The sequence below is a fragment of the Takifugu rubripes genome, chromosome 18 (assembly GCF_901000725.2).
Source record: "Takifugu rubripes chromosome 18, fTakRub1.2, whole genome shotgun sequence".
In the NCBI taxonomy this organism is placed as follows: domain Eukaryota; kingdom Metazoa; phylum Chordata; class Actinopteri; order Tetraodontiformes; family Tetraodontidae; genus Takifugu; species Takifugu rubripes.
Genome location: NC_042302.1, coordinates 7,439,143 through 7,455,459, shown reverse-complemented (window position 1 = coordinate 7,455,459; position 16,317 = coordinate 7,439,143). Strand labels below are relative to the sequence as shown.

General features: G+C 49.7%; 1 protein-coding gene across 10 annotated transcripts in view; it reads left to right on the top strand.

Moving 5' to 3' along the window:
* The window catches only part of foxp2 (forkhead box P2), a 79,835-nt gene that overhangs the window by 52,422 nt on the left and 11,096 nt on the right, over positions 1-16,317 (top strand). For 9 of the 10 annotated variants that reach the window (XM_029851562.1, XM_029851559.1, XM_029851558.1 and 6 more), the window contains 8 exons: positions 2,392-2,529; positions 3,629-3,718; positions 5,244-5,421; positions 6,082-6,367; positions 7,731-7,835; positions 12,488-12,575; positions 13,869-13,952; positions 15,904-16,114. In XM_029851562.1, the coding sequence (XP_029707422.1) occupies positions 2,392-2,529; positions 3,629-3,718; positions 5,244-5,421; positions 6,082-6,367; positions 7,731-7,835; positions 12,488-12,575; positions 13,869-13,952; positions 15,904-16,114 (1,180 nt within the window). 10 annotated transcript variants of the gene reach the window in all.

Below are 16,317 nucleotides of genomic sequence, written 5' to 3'. Positions count from 1 at the left end.
GCGACATCCAATCAGCACCACCCCCTTCCCCGGCTTATTACTGCTAAGTGAATTGTATGGAAGAGAAGGGAACAAAAGGAATTCTTCTCTACTGGACGGCTTTAATTGTTTAAGTTTGAACTCTGATACAGCGCTCGTCTGCCACTTTAAATAATTCGAGGTTGCTCATAAAAACTTGTCGCGGTGAAGATAAAGCACCACACGCTGAAGTGGAGGTAATTGCTGGAGGTGCGTTTAGACAAAGTAGCCGAAGGAAGACGGGTGTTAGCCACCCGGAATACAGTGCTAAGTACCATTAACAGGTTTTCCATCAAAGAGGATCGACCTGCAGCGTGTGGATGTTTACGTCTCTGCCATCGTGGAGTAAATGCTCATTAATTTTGTCCCTCCGTGGCAAAATCGCTTCTGCGAGAGGCAATTCAGCCTCCTGCTCCTTCCAATTCACCACTCCCGTCAATCACGGCCTTGTGCAGCATCCGACAAAATGGAGGTGTTATATTCCTGCAATTATCATGTCATATACTCGAAAATGTAAATGAACGTGTGTGTAAAATTAAATTTATGGGTTGTCAGTGAAGAATAAGAACCAGGAGAGCAATTACTTATCTTCTTTCATCTTGGAGCCTCTGATACGTCAAGCAGAAAAGCATGCCGTTAAATGCTGGAATTGCCATTGTGCTGCGCTTCACAATGGACATAGGCCACGTCCTCTCTCTATTCTCTTCACGCAGCAGCTTCTGTCCCTCAGACTTCAGGTTCTTATCTCTTTAAAGCGAATCGATGCGTTGCGGGAAATTTGATGTTTTCTGGGTAAAGCCCCGTTCATGTTAAGTCCTCCACGTCTAATCCTGCATCTCTTTTGTGAACCGAAGCATCTCCAATTAATAGCCTTAATGACAGCATCACTCGTGTTGTTTCTCGGTCTGCGCGTGTCTCATTGTCCTGGCATCCACCACAAAAAAACCAGGAGTGACTGCAGGGGTAATTACTTACCTAACAAATGTACCTTTAAGGGTTAATAACATTGAAGTTGTAAGCAGAGCATTTGCATAATTGCACATGGACGGTGTAATTTGCAACTTTTGACGTCTTTTGTTCGGCGCTTCACTCGCTGCGAATGCATCTCCTCCTTGCACCCGTGCACAGAGGCGCCTGGAGAAGAAAAGCGCTGTACCACAACATCCTCCGCCTCCTCCACCTCTCCCACCTTAGATGGAGTCTCTTCTCTCTAAGACCCTAATGAACAATGGAGGCAGGATTTGTTTGAATATGAATATGAATGTGCGGCGGGGCCGGCTGGAAGTTGACCTTCAGCTGTGATTTTCAGTTCATCAGGATTAGTCAAGGCGGGCGATCAGGAGCCACTAATGCATAATGACTTCTAAAATGAAAAATGTGTAGTGACCATGCAAATGTCTCGGCTAATCAAAGAGGGGGGAAAACTCGGGGTGGGGGGTGGGCGTCGAGGAGAGGAGAGCCAAACAAGGACGTGTCAAGGCCTGACAGAGAGGAAGAGGGAGAAGCAGCGAGAGAGGAGAGACATGCATGGAAAGTAATCAAGGCCGCTTGATTAGCTGGCAATGAGGACAGGGATGTCTTATTGGCCCCTTGACACACCATATAGACCGGCTACTGTCAAGGAAGCTCTACGCTTGATACCGTCGCAATTAGCGTCCGTGAAGGTGCGGGTTGATATTTTAATTGTCCTATCGCGGCCTCACCTGTCTGTCAAGAATCTTTCTTTCCCGTCCAGAAGTACGACATTCGGCGTCGGGGTAAACGATTTGAAAAGGTTGCGCAGGAAACGGTGGCGTTAGCCTCCGTTCAGTCGTTGACACCCCTGTTCATTGGCGTCACCTCACATACAACAAGCGGGTTTTTTAAGTTCTCTTTGACAAGATATTGTATAAGCTAGACCCCCCCCCACCCTCCCAACCTGCCAGGCATGATCCACCACAAACTCCTTCCTCCTCATCACCGTAGGTTTAGCACATTTTCCTGAAATGCACATGTTTGCACTGTTTCACAACGGCAGCGCTGAAGTAGGGTAGTTCAAGGGTCCTGCTAATTAAGGTCTATGTCTATTTAAATCTCTTAGTTTTCCCAGTGGGGCGAAGGCAGAGCAAATAAGAGGAGCAACACAAAGGCACAGCACCCATCTGTCCTTCAGCATCTCCTCTAGGCTGCCAAGCACGGTGGCCATGAGAGTCCTGCTCTCCCTGCCTCACCGTTACCAATTACCGAACTCCCAGTAGATCAGCGCCACAAGGCCTGACACTCATCTCTAATGATCCGTTTTCTTCCAATTTAGTCTTATTTGTCTTTTCTTCTGCCCGTCATGCCGCGGCTCCGTCGGCGCCAGTTTTCACCCTCTCCCTCTGCGTGTCCCAGGTTCCAGTGTCGGTGGCCATGATGAGTCCTCAGGTGATCACGCCGCAGCAGATGCAGCAGATCCTTCAGCAGCAGGTCCTGTCGCCTCAGCAGCTGCAGGCGTTGCTCCAGCAGCAGCAGGCCGTCATGTTGCAGCAGGTACGCAAACCGCCCGCACGTGTTGTTGACCTGTTACCCACCTCCTCCGCACAAACTCAATATATGTGCCTACAATCAACGTTATTACCTCGTTAAGTCGCAACTAATTTGAGGCATCACGATCCCCCCCGCCCCTGCCTGAAGCTTGTACCACACGCGTCCACGGCCTTTTTGTCCTTGACACGCTTACAGAGAGGCGTCTGAAATTGACGAACTCGTTCACGTCACCTCTAATTAACCGTCTCCGGTGTGTCGTTGGTTCAATTCCCTGACAAGTGTCCACCGGGGAGCGGGGCGCACTCTGGATTGAGCACGAGGAGCTGAACGATGGGCGACGGATGATGTAATGTTGGGAATCAGCTGGAGGAGGAGGACACACTCAGCAGAGTCGGGTGTCAAAGTTGAAATGCGTTTCTCATTCAAAGATTTGATTAAGGGATGGGGAATTGTTTAATTAAGGATGTCAGTTGTTCTGAATATCCCTCTTCATTAAGGCGAGTCAGACTTTAGGTTTCAGCCTGTAAGGAGGGCTTTTAGTTAATTTGTTTCGCGTGCACCAGCGCTATAAGAGCTACGTGGTCGGTGTTGGAGAAAAGGTAATCACGAGTAAGATCCCTCACATAGACTATTAATCATCTGAAATCAACAGTTTCCCCCCCAATAGCTGCCATTAATATTTAATGTGATTATTTTAATGGTAGCAGCAAACCTGCTCAGTCTGAGGGCTAGACCATGAAAGCCACCTAAGGTTTACAGGACATAAAGAAAGTGTCACATAAATAGCTGCCATTGAACGAGTGCTGAAAGAATCAGTTACTTATGATCATTTGGGTTATTTCCGGAAGCTGGCGCTCTCTGGCTGCCAAATACGTCCTCAATGTGATGAATTGTTACCACATTCAGGAGCTTTGGGACGGTTAAATGTCCAAATGGAGAGGACAGTGAGACGCAGTAAAGACATAAATGTCAAGATTGATAGAAGATAGATAGAAGTGCAGCAACATCTGGATTATCATTATTATCATTCCTGTATTATTATATAGGGGGCAATGTTACACATCTGGACATTCATGGTTTTTTTAATCCTGTGTGTCTGCAGCAACATCTGCAGGAGTTTTATAAGAAGCAGCAGGAGCAGCTTCATCTGCAGCTTCTCCAGCAGCAACACCCCGGCAAGCAAGTCAAAGAGGTACGCTTTGAGATCAGTCCTGCGACCCCTCAGGTGTGAAGTGTGCCGTGTCCTCTCGCGATCAGTCGTGAACTGTTCAAGCTCTGCTCATGGCGCTGATGGCGCCCGCTGCCTTTCAGCATAAAGGAACCCCAACAACGCTGGCGATGCCCTGGAAACCGGAGACAAAAGGCTTGTTGATCCAGCCCGTTAATGAATTGATTCCATGCGCGGCTAAATTTGCAGCTGAAGACGGCCATAAATCAAGGTGACAGGCAGCCGGACGTCAGACGCGGCGCCGTCTCCTCCCGTCTGACGCAGAATTTAAGATCCATAGCCACATTTGCGTAGCCATGCGTGCGCCGCACAAGGTTTGGCCCCTCATGGGTCGTGCAGGGCCACATCCAGACGGTTAAATTGATCAGAAAAGAGGTACCACACCAAGACGCACGCCTCTTTTTTGTTATTATTGTTTCTCTCTTTGTCAGTGTCTGCTCAAGCAGCCCATTATGCTACCCCGGCAGGAAACCGCCGCTGACCTCCCGGTGGCTTTGTTTCTGTTTGGATTTGCGAATCGAGTTTTTCAGAGGCCCCACCATCAAATATGGAATAGAAATTGGTCCCTTATTTCTCTCGAGGCTGTGCAAGGAGGGGGTGGAGGGAGACAAACTACCTCCCTCCATCACTCCATTATGCCGCCTGTTTTCCAGTGAGCGCATCACAAGTTTTACCCCCCCCCCCCCCCCCCCCCGTCCAGGTCTCCAAGCATGCAGAGACAAGTAAACATGTCATCGTGTGAGCAGGACAAAAAAGGGGAAAGAACTGATAAAATGTTTCAGACTGGGAAACATGAATTTATTCCATCCATTCCAATAATGTGCACTTACAGACAATTATTAGCTGTATTATTAGTGATTCTGTGTGCACTTATAACAGCCCACTGTTTGGCAGCAGCTTTTCTGGCTACAGATTCACTCCCGGGCTGAGTGAGCTTGATGTTTTTTCATTTTGTTGTTATTCCCACTGTTGCACAGAGCTTACACAATCACCTGTCTGGCCCTGGGACAGAAATGACACTACCTTTGTGAGCGCATGTGTGTTACTTTGCTTTGTGTGTGTGTGTGTGTGCGCATTCACTCTAAGGCTTGCCATCTCCCTCTTGCCACAGCCGCCTGTAACAGATCGTCAATGAAGGCGAGACAATTAGCTATCAGTGGCGGTGGAGGGGGTTGTAGGATGGGGGATTATGCTAGAGGCTTAGTATCGTACACAATTGCCGTCCGTGTGTCTGGCAGGCTCCAGAGCCGCTGTATCCGGACAGCTTTGTGTCTGTTTATGCGTGCTCGCAGACTCCAACACACACAAAGAGATGCGGAGACAGAGGAGACCCAGAGAGGTTCGCTGAGGTCACGGAGGATTCCAATGCCCACTTTGACCAACAGAGTTGCGTTGTGCCCCCCCCAGCTGTCAATTCGCCTGTAATCTTCTCTCCCCTCCTCTCCTGTCTCCTCTTCTTGCTCCCCTCTTCCTCGTCCTCTCGCTATAGCAACAGCAGCAGCAGCAGCTGGCCGCCCAGCAGCTCGTCTTCCAGCAGCAGCTCCTGCAGATGCAGCAGCTCCAGCAGCAGCAGCACCTGCTCAACATGCAGCGGCAGGGCCTGCTCTCGCTGCCCGGGCCTGCACCCGGCCAGGCCGCCCTGCCCGGACAGACCCTGCAACCGCCAGGTAAGGGGGGAGGATGTCATGGGGGACGTCTTTGGTATGGACCCTTTCCTTCTATGTTATCTCTGACTGTATCTGCCTTCATCTTATTGTGTGTTCTCCTCACCGCGTCTTTAGTTGTGGTATATTGTCTTTCCTTTCTCTCTCCTCATCTGATCGGGGCTTTGGTTTTTGTGTTTATCTCGTTTAGCTCTGCCCGTCTTTGTTGTTTTTCTTTCCTTCTCAGTATTCCCCTGTTCCCCAGCCTCACTTCTTCCTTCCTCTGTGCTGTTTGTTATTGTTGTTTGCCGTCCTCAGTGATAGCCAGACATATAGGAAATGAAGGAAAGAGAGAGAGAGGGAATGAGAAGATGCTCCATTTTCTCTCTGTGAGCCCAGTAAACACCTGTTTGTTGTTTATCTCCAAAATGGCGGCGATCAAAAAGGAAAAGAAAGGGACGGGTTAGTTAGCGAGACAGAAAACGCGCCGTCATTTGTGTTTCATCATGTCTTTTTGAGAAGTGAACTTGAAAGAGCGATCGAACGGAAGGTTAATGAAAATCCGGCAAAGGTGGAAGGAAAAAAACGAGCGTCAGTGAAGCAACGCGGGAAGATCGTTGTGTCCTGAGCACAAGGCATGAAGTTTTGTCTCACCTCTTTCCTTCACTCGTCTGTGCTTGGCAGCCGGTCTGAGTCCCGCCGAGCTCCAGCAGCTGTGGAAAGACGTGACCGGCGGAAACGGGCACGGCATGGAAGACAATGGCATCAAGCACAACAGCAGCGGCAGCACGGGCGGCGGCAACGGCGGCGGCCTGGACCTGTCCACCAACAACTCTTCTTCAACTACCTCCTCCTCCAATCCCGCCAAAGCATCGCCGCCCCTCTCGCACCATTCCATCGCCAACGGACAGTCCCCCATCCTCAACCACAGAAGAGAGCGAGAGAGGGAGCGGGAACGAGAGCGAGAGAGGTAAACGAGTGTTTGTTGCAACAGGGGACAGTTGGATCTTTTGTTTATTTGTTCTGTAATTTATTAGCATCTTTGTAATGTTAAAAAAGGAGCCCCTGCTCTCCCAGGGGGGGGCACGTGCCAGCGAGCGCGCTCAGCCTGCACACAGATATCAAACAGAAGCGAGAAGAAGCTGCACTTCCAACAATCCTGTCTGCCACGCAAGACAAGCTAACCTCCTCGTACATTAAGTATTTAGTGTTTTCACCCCCCCCCCCTTTTGAAAATCACCTTGCTTGTTTGTCATGTAAACAGAATATGCGATGCCTTGTTTGCGGGATGTTTGTCTTTGTAACGCCGTCTTTTATAAAGGCGCCCGGCACGAAACGCACCGACTGCTCACATATCTGCGTATCTGGCCCATGCATTATTCAAAGGCTTGTCTTGGGCGATATTATAATAAGGACTTAGTGTAGCTGTGTGTGTGTGTGCGTATGTGTGTGTGTGTGTGCGTGTGTGTGTGTGTGTGTGTGTGTGTGTGTGTGTGTGTGTGTGTGTGTGTGTGTGTGGAAATGCTCGGCACAGACTTAGAAGAGGTGGAAGTGCTGTGTAATTGGTTTAAAGTAGATGCTATCTCTCCAGTACCACTAAAAGGAGGCTTGAAAAAGATACCTTTAGAAGAAAGACGGAGGGAGAAGCCGAGAGGGAAGGGAACAAGAGGAGAGGAAGCAAAGTAGGGGAGGAAAAAGACGTTATCCGTCTGTGTCCCGAGGGGGGGGGTGGCGTCTCATAATGATCGAACATGGAGTATTGTCAGGAGTGCTGCTTACTAACACGGCGTGGATCGATGTGGGGGAAGCCCCTCTGTAAAACACAGTGTGAGCTCTGCCAGCACAACACACACACACACACACACACACACACACCCATGAGCTCAGCGACCACACACGTGTCCCCTCACACAGATCGTACGTGCCAGCGTTGAGCCTAAAGGTTAAACTGTCATCTTTAATAGGATGTGCTGTCTAGGCAGGGTCGTAACTTATTTGGCCGCCATTTGAGAAATGGCAGCGGCGCCGCGCTCTCGCTCCTCCTCCGTGAGCCGAAGTTACTCAGAGTATTAATCTCCTGATGAAAATTATATGGCTGTCTGGAATTTTTAATGTTTACTTGAAAGCCCCCCCCCCCATACAGGAAGGGGATGGGTGGCGATAAAGATAGAGTTGCAAACCCTCTCTTATTGGATGCATATTGTGGCCCTGCGTTAATTTACTAATGCAGATGTGTTAGTGTGTTCCTGTTGACCCCCCCCATCCCACACACACACACACACACACACACACACTAGAAGTCCTCTAAATATGCCGCCCTTCCTCTGTTTCAGTTCTCTACATGAAGAAAGTGGAGGGACCCATCCGTTGTACGGTCATGGAGTGTGCAAGTGGCCCGGCTGTGAGAAGCTCTGCGAGGACTTTGGACAGTTTTTGAAGTAAGACACGTGCACCGATGTCCCCCAGGGGGACGTTGTCCTCTCACATTTGCATCTAACTCTCTATTGGGGCCCCCTGAGCGTGAAATGCACCAAAGTTTGTCAGCGCTTCCTTTCAGAAGCCACGTTTTGACCTTGGAGACAGGCGGGTGACAGGATCCAACCTGTAATGAATCACCTCTGGCGTGGGGGGGCCTGATAGGTTTGTGGAAAAAACAAAACAAAAAAAGCTAATGGCAGCCTGCACGGCCGCACACTTACCTCCACGACAAAGGCCCCCCATTCACTGTTGTCATGGTGCAGGCACCAGAGCGAATGAACTCTTCATGCTCCATCAACAATTTAGTTAATTAGCTCATTTGTAATTGGCCGGCTTTGTTGCCTGGATGTTAGTGAGGGGACATCAAAGGAAGAAGGTGTTTGCAGCACTGCCGATTACAGGTTATCACATTGCCACTCACCCACCTCTCTCTCTCTCTCTCTCTCTCTCTCTCTCTCTCTCTCTGACTCTCTCTCTTCCTGGCTCCCTGCTCGCACCAGAGAAGAAAAGGAAAGCTTTAATTTGAATATTCTAATTAGATTTGTAATTAACTGTGAAATAACAATCTGGTGAGTGTTTTTCAGGGACTGTTAATGTCCATGTGAATTCGCATAAACTCTGAAATCAGCGCATTGTTCCGCTGCATTTCTCCAAATTATGCATTTCTCTCTGGCGGTGACTGTAATAAGTTGCACAAAGTTAAAAAAAAAAAAAGAAAAAGAAGAAAGTAGTCCACCCGTGGGGGGGGGGCTACTGTACAATTTAGGTCAGGCGTCTGCTAATTCAACAGCAGCTCGCAAATTAAAACTAATAAAGGTGTGTCTGTGGAGTGAAATGACGTTAATAAACAGTTTATCACTCTTTGAGACACAGATTTTCACACTCCATCAACACGCGCACAATCGCAGCAGCTGTTACTGGATGCGAACGTATCCGAGGTGAGCGCGTGCCACGACTACAGCCCGGAATACCCAATGTCAGCGCCCACAGAGGACGCGTCCGTCGGCATCATCTGGCATAATCGGCCGCTCTGATTTTAAAAGCAGTTCTTATGGAAAGCCAGTTTGCCGCATGCAGGGCGCCGTCCGGGCCTGGGCCACGCGCTCCGGGCCAGGCGGAGGAGTTTACCCTGCAGCTCGGGAAACAAATGTGCCTGTGACCCTGGCAAGCGTGTGTCGGATTAGGAGGCTTCCTGATCTCCACTGCACTTCCTTAAAGAAGACGTCCTCGGCCGCCCTGGGCGGCGTGCGCTCCGCTAACACGGAGTCAAACTTGCGTCTTGCTTAGCTGGGTATTTTTGGGCGAGGGGCTACATTCGCACGGTAAGCTGTCAAGCCAATCCAAAAGGACGCATGGATGCGAAGAAAAAGAGGAACAAAGGTGGATTTGGAACTTGAAAGCAAGAAGACGGGATTCCAGACACGCGTGCGGCTGCGAGTCGGCGTCTGGGTCTGCACCGTAACCCAGGCAGCGCGTAAGAACAGGCGCCAACAAAGGAGGCTGTTCATCAGAGCAAAGATGGCTGCTCAGTGGCGTGCCCGGGAGCAGCGATTGTCGGTGTCACACGAGTCCTTTCATGTTTTTCCTGAGACGCCAGTCGGCTTCACACGCAACATTCGCATGCACACACATCCAGACAGAGTCTAAACGGGGTTACATAAAGCAGGTGTCGGATTTAGATGACAGTTTAGATGTTCAGGTAGTCGGGCGTGTGTGTGGGTGTGGGTGTGTGTGGGGGGGATCTCGCAGCTCACCGTAGGAGCTCAGCTCAGCGGCGGTGACACGTTTAGTCATCTATTGTTTTGTCGCATGAAGAAACTTGTCAGGATCAGCATTTAATAGCTCCTCACTTTGCTTTCAAGTGTTTTCACCTGGAAAAGGTAGCCGCAAGGTGGCTGGCACCCCGAATTAGCTCCTGTGAAGTTCAAAACCAGATGATATTACAGGAAGCGCCGGTTGAGTTTGCATCCATTTGAGTTCGTGTGAGAAGGGGGAGCCGAATATTAGCCGTGTTCGTGCACTGAAGCCTGCGATACAAAGATAAAGGGCCACACTTGGACAAACAACACGTCCTTAACTCCACCAGCGAGCTGCTCTCCTTGTTACTGGCAGGGAGGCGGCCTCCATGTTAAAATGGCACTAACCTGAGCGCTGCCGTCTGTAACCCTCTGCTAATTAAACCCACAAGGCAGCTACCAGATTTTTATTTATTTTTTTGCCATTTAACATACACACGCTCGCGCGCCCACGCTCGTCGTCAGATCAGGCAGACCCTTGGCCCCCCCGGATCGCTGAGATTCCCTCCGCACAGTGACAAGACCTTTAAAATGGAGGCCATTACTGATGCACCATGGGGGAAGTTTGCATCTCTGTGCACGCGTGCCTGTTTGTGCACACGTGTGGGCATACAGTCATCACGTATGGCTGCTGATGCTTGGTTAGCATTAGTTTGACCCAGCTGAAGTGTTTATGATCCTTATATTAGTGCATCAGGCCCAACTTTGACTTCCAGTTGCTGCCATTAGCAGGATGCTAGCATGCCGCCATGACTAGATTTATTATCAGGCCCTCGGTGGATGTTGACGGCCTATACATATTCATATATACAGCTGTCAGGGAAAACCTTTGAGACCTTATTGTTCCAATCCCCCCCCCATCTCCTATTTACCGCTCTCTTGACTAGCAGTTATTTGCTCTGATTTCTTTCTTTTTTTTTCTTCCTCTGATCTGCCTCCATCACATGGGCTATTCCCTTTCCAAGGGATCGATATTCCTCTGCAATGAGGCCTGGGCAGTAAACACAAACACTTTCAGCTGGTTTCAGAATTCCACCTATAGTGTCGGGGTTCTTTCTGTCTGCCCATCTGTCCCCCCGCACCCCCTTTGTCTTTGTGGGGCATTATTAATGCACAGTGGGACATGCTTCCATTTGAATATTTCATAAACGCGTGTAGTAATCTGCCTGTAATCACCTTGCTAACCAGCCAGCAAAGGGGAAGAGCATGTGTGTCTGCGAGCGGGGGTTGTTTTGGTGCGGGAGGGGGTGACCGACTGGGAGGTGCCGTCGTAAGGACACGCCAACTGCAACCGAAATACAAAATAAAAGCAATACAAGCTGCTTGTCAACGAGAGGGAAAACTTCATAAAGGACCCCCCCCCCCCCAACACACACACACACACACTCCTCTGTCCCTCTCTCTTTTTGTAATGAGGTATCTTCGGGGACGGCGAGCGGGCCGCGCCGCGCTTTTGAAGCAGCTGTAATTCATGACATATGCCATACATCAAGCGCATAAGATAGCATTATGGGCAGTGGAATGAAAAGGGTATTTGCAACATTAGTTCCCTCATCCTGCAAGGGACATGATTAAATGATTAATGTAATGCCCCCTCTTTGCATGTGCATTCTGAAACAGCAATTAGGCACCAGGCTGGAGAACCCCGCCAGTGTGTCCCTCCCCTCTGCACCGCTATCCCTCATCCATCCCACCATCCTCCCACTACTGCTGCCCTAATGCTACCCCGTTCTTGCTTTATAATGGGAAAAAAAAGAATCCTAGCATTAGCCCTGAAATTGTTAGAAATGAGAATGGAATGGTTTTAAAAACTGCGCGCGGCGTAATTGAAAGGTGCTGTAATTACACGGGTCCCGCTCAGCCGTTGATTGGCAGAAAAGGGCAGCCCCCCCCCCCCCATAGATAAACAAGAAATCAGAGGTTTGGGGACAAGAACCTGCACCCTGCGTGATCTTCCCTGTGAAGGGAGATTTTAAACTCCCTCTACTGCACCAGAGGCAGCGCTGTAAATGATCACTGAAGGGTCTGCAAGCTAACCTATAATTACTGGAGATAAAGTGGCAGCTCTGGCATTTCATAAGCATGCGTCCTCAAAGCTTGCTTTGTGAGTTTGTCACCAATGATCATTTGGATAGAGGCTCATTACCCAGCATCACAACACTTTAGAACCCCCCCCCCCCCCCCCCCCCCATCTCCATATTTGTGTGCGCATCTGCATACGTGTGCTTTACGGGGAATAAAGGTCCATCCTAATGGTGAGGCTCTTTTGTGTCTTACAGACAAAATCCAATCAAGACAAAAACCCTCATTGACTGTTACGGCTGTCTGGCAGCCCTTTTTTCCTTCTAATGAGGCGAACACAGCAGATACGTTTAATGCGTCTGCCGGCAGGATAATGCACCTTCAGTCGAAGAGCAGCTTTTGTGTGTCAAATGTTGCCGGTGTTAAATTGTGCGTATTGTTTTTAGTAAACGGACGAGACAAAGCCGTTCTGCTGGGCTAGCATCTTTTATTCTCAAAAGAATGCGGCGCGCTCGAGGAAGGGGGGGGGGGTGCCACTGAAGTTAGCCATCTCAACTGACGCACCTCTATTGTCATGCTAAACATGGCAACACACACCATCATGTTACTTCTAATTACCTCATTTCACAGTGGAACAATGGCTCCTGACTGTATTCTATAGATAACAGTCCCAGTATAGAATTATTATCATTATTACACCCCCCCATCCACCCACCTCGTTGATACTACAATTATCAACCTGTAGAGATCATTTCAGGTTTAATATTGATGTTTTTTGTTCCCTCTTCCTGCAGACACCTAAACAGTGAACACGCCCTGGATGACAGGAGCACGGCCCAGTGTCGAGTCCAGATGCAAGTCGTGCAGCAACTGGAAATCCAAGTAAGTTTTTGCCCCCTCGGCTCCTCAGGAGCGGCAACAAAGTCGCTCCCCATTGTCCCATTTACTCCGCCGGTGACTCCCTTCTCTCGCATTGTCGCAACTTTGTTTTCTGAAAGTAGTTTGAGTGATGGAAAGGCCTCGACGGTGGTCGGCTTAGTAGTTCCAGACGAGCAGGACCTACTGAATTCAACAAAGCCTCCAAACAAAAGAATCCTCGTGCCTTACAACCAAAGCCATTATGATTGTTTTAATTGAATTAAGCATGTGCTTTATTTTCTCTGCTTTCTCCCCCCCCCCCCCCCCCACCTTCCCAATTAATAGCTAGTGCATCTCTCCCGGTCTGCCGTGTTAATTAACTGCACTTTGCACCTGAAGAAAGCTCAAAAGGAGGGAACTATTTTCAGTAGGTGGAGCGTGACCTTATTAAGAAGTCATGCTGGCTAGATAATGAGGCCACTGATTGAGCGGCATTATTACTCAGCACCGGCCACAGCCCCCCCCCCCCCTGCTGTTAGCAACAAATACATACATATAGTCTCTTTAAACAACACTCGCCAAGCACGTTAAAAAAGAAAAACTCTCTCCAAAGTCCTCCCGCACAATTACGCCGTTGTCTGTCTGAACGTGGGGAATAAAGTTGCTTTCTGTTCCAGCGGACTCTTGTGCTTTCCAGTGTGACCAATTACAGCGGCGCACTTGTGTTGTCTGTCCTGTCTCCTCCTTCCTTTCACTCTCACCATCTCTCTCGCTCTCTCCCTCTCTTTTTTCGCTCGCACAACCCGTCACTCGTAATGAGGTCCAGCTCGGCGTCTGAGCGTCCACGCCCTGTCTGTTTCTCTGTGTTCGGACCTTTGCTACGCGTGTGTGTGTGTGTGTGTGTGTGTGTGTGTGTGTGTGTTAGGGTTGCCGGGCGGGTGCTGAGGCTTTCTCCTGGTCCCTGTCACTTCCAGCGAATTAGATTGATGATAGGCGATGGCCAGGGGCCGCTAACTGGACCGGGGAGGCGGGGCCAGCCAGCACCTTGTTTAGACGACCCCTTCACCTCTCGGCAGCTGCTGGCTGGGCCCCGTCCCCCCTAACAGAGTCCACAGGACTTTGAGACGCTCAGGACCTCCTCATTTATGGCCTAACTACCTTGTTACTGTCAAAGCTTGGCCGACCTAAATTTTGGTATTGACAAAAAGATGAGGGGCTATTTGTTTTGTCTGACCTGTCTGCACCCTCCCCCACAGCCCCCCCCCCCCCCCCCCGCTCCTAATCTACTCCTAACACGCTCTCTCCTTCTTCCAACAGCTTTCCAAAGAGCGCGAGCGTCTTCAGGCGATGATGGCCCACTTGCACATGCGTCCCTCAGAACCCAAGTCATCTCCCAAACCCGTGAGTGCATATTGCTCCCGCTGCCGTAAACAAGCCCGGCTACGAATGAAGCCCCCAAGCCGCCACTTACGGGCAGTAGAAAATGAGAAGGCGAGGGGGGGGGGGACGTATTGTGATATGGAGTTAGATCTGCTGCCGCGTGAGAGGACAATAGAGTTTGGAAAGTGTGTTAGGTGTCGGAGTCCTTTAGGTAAATGCCGTCATTTCTTTGTGATGGATATAATGGCCACAACAACCTGTTGGATGCTGGTGATGTGGCAGGAGTATGATGAGGGAGACGAGGTGTCATTTCAGCAGCAAACACCTGGGAATTACAGCCGAAGATGGGGCGATGTTGGTGTAAATACCCAGGATGAAGCCGGGGCGGCTCCCACGCCCTCCTGTACGGGGCCGTTTGCGAAAAAATAACCATATTTTCTTGGGAGGGGTTTAGGTTGTTTAGAGGAAGAGTCATTTTCATCCTCATCGCGTGCAGATAACCACGAGATAGCGTCATTATCTCGTGATTCCATCAGGAATCAAACTCCTTCTTTGACTGATCCAACACACTCTGATTCTCTATCTCCTTTTTTGGGGCTTTTCTCTTAATCTTCAAAACTCCAGCAGCCCGATCCTTCTCGTCCAATAAAGAACTCGCAGCCCATAATCCACGCCTGAATATGAATGAATGATGCTAATGATGTATTGCATTACATAAAGCACACATGAAAGAGCAGCTAATTGCATTTGATGGTGGGGGCAATTCAGACAGAATCCTTAAATGAACAGTTAAATCCTCCGTTTTAAGACTCCCCCGCTTTTTTGTTGAGAAGGGGGTAACGTTATGATTGGGATAATATTTGTGCTTGTGTGCATGTGCAAAAGGAAGACAAGTAGCCCCATTCAGCCAGCGGCGTCGTTTTAGTCGATGCTAACCTGCTAATGCTGGAAATATGTCAAACGAGTGGCTGGAGGCCTCAATTTATGAGAATAATAATGCATCTTTTACATTATCGTTGTGTTTTAATAATATAAATGTAATTTGTGAATAAACAGAGAGAGAGAGAGTGCACGTGTCCAGGTTGGTCCCAGCCCATCACGTAGCAGCTCGTTTACGGCTAAGTGGGAATATAATTATCCCCCAAAAAACCCTCAAGTCTCTCAAATTTGACATTTCGCCATATTTATCAACACATGCCCCCAATGAACGCCGCTACCTTCCTCTCTCAGCCTCCCTCCTCCGTCTCCCTCGTTTCCCTTCCATCTTTCCGGGCATTTTTTTTTAAATCCACAAACGGGAGCATTCCACTCGTGGACTCACAATTAAGGCAATTTGGTGTGAATATGTAACAATGTCATTACCATTCCAGCTAAATTAGCAGAGGGACTAAAAGGTCAGCGAGGAATTTTCCAGTCGGTTAGAGCCTCTCACTTGAGATTTGAAGCGAAGGCAAAGGTGGCGGCAGCGGGTGTGGGGGTCGGGGTGGGGGGGTGCCGGACAATTAGCGATCGCGGTTGGCATGGGCGCCAGAGGTAATGGCGGCGTAACGTGGGTCCCTGACGTCGAGGGAGACGAGCACCCCGGCGAGCTCCAGTCGGAACAAAAGCAGGAAGTGCGAGAGGATCGCGGGCGGGAATGATGGGTAGAAGTGGGAGGTTAGGAAGGGCGGTTTGGGAGGGCGGGCGCGATGGAGAGATAAAGCGAGATGGGAGTCAGGATAGCGCGGAGGCTGATCGTGGAATAATCTCCAACAGCGTGTTCTAATTAGAATTCTTATGATACAATTTGGTGGTTGTAATTAGCGGAGATGGGCTGGCTCCTCTCCACGAGCCTTGTTAGTGGAAACACAGCTGTGTTAAAGAGGAGGAGAGCAGACGCTCGGCTCTGTCGGGGAAACCGCAAACTAACCCCCCCCCCACCCCCCACGCTACTTTATCACTGTCTTACCCGTGTCTCTCTGTCCTCCTCCAGCTCAATCTGGTGTCCAGCGTCACCATGTCCAAGAACCTGCCCCCAGCGTCTCCCCCCAACTTACCTCAGACCCCCACCACGCCGACGGCTCCCATCACGCCCATGGCCGCCATGCCCCAGGTGCCGTCAGTACTGGGAGGAGCCAACGTCCCCAGCATGGGGGCCATGCGCAGACGCCACTCTGACAAATACTCCATGCCTCTGTCGTCAGGTAGGACCAACTACTCAGCACACACACACACACACACACACACACACACACACACACACACGTACACACACACGACTTTATGTTCTTGGAGAATTCAGCTCAAAGCGAGATGAATATTTGTGAATTTGAGGCACACCTGCAGATTTGACTTTGATTAAAATTCAATTTAGAAACTTGTTGACTTTTTTACCGACATGTCTTCG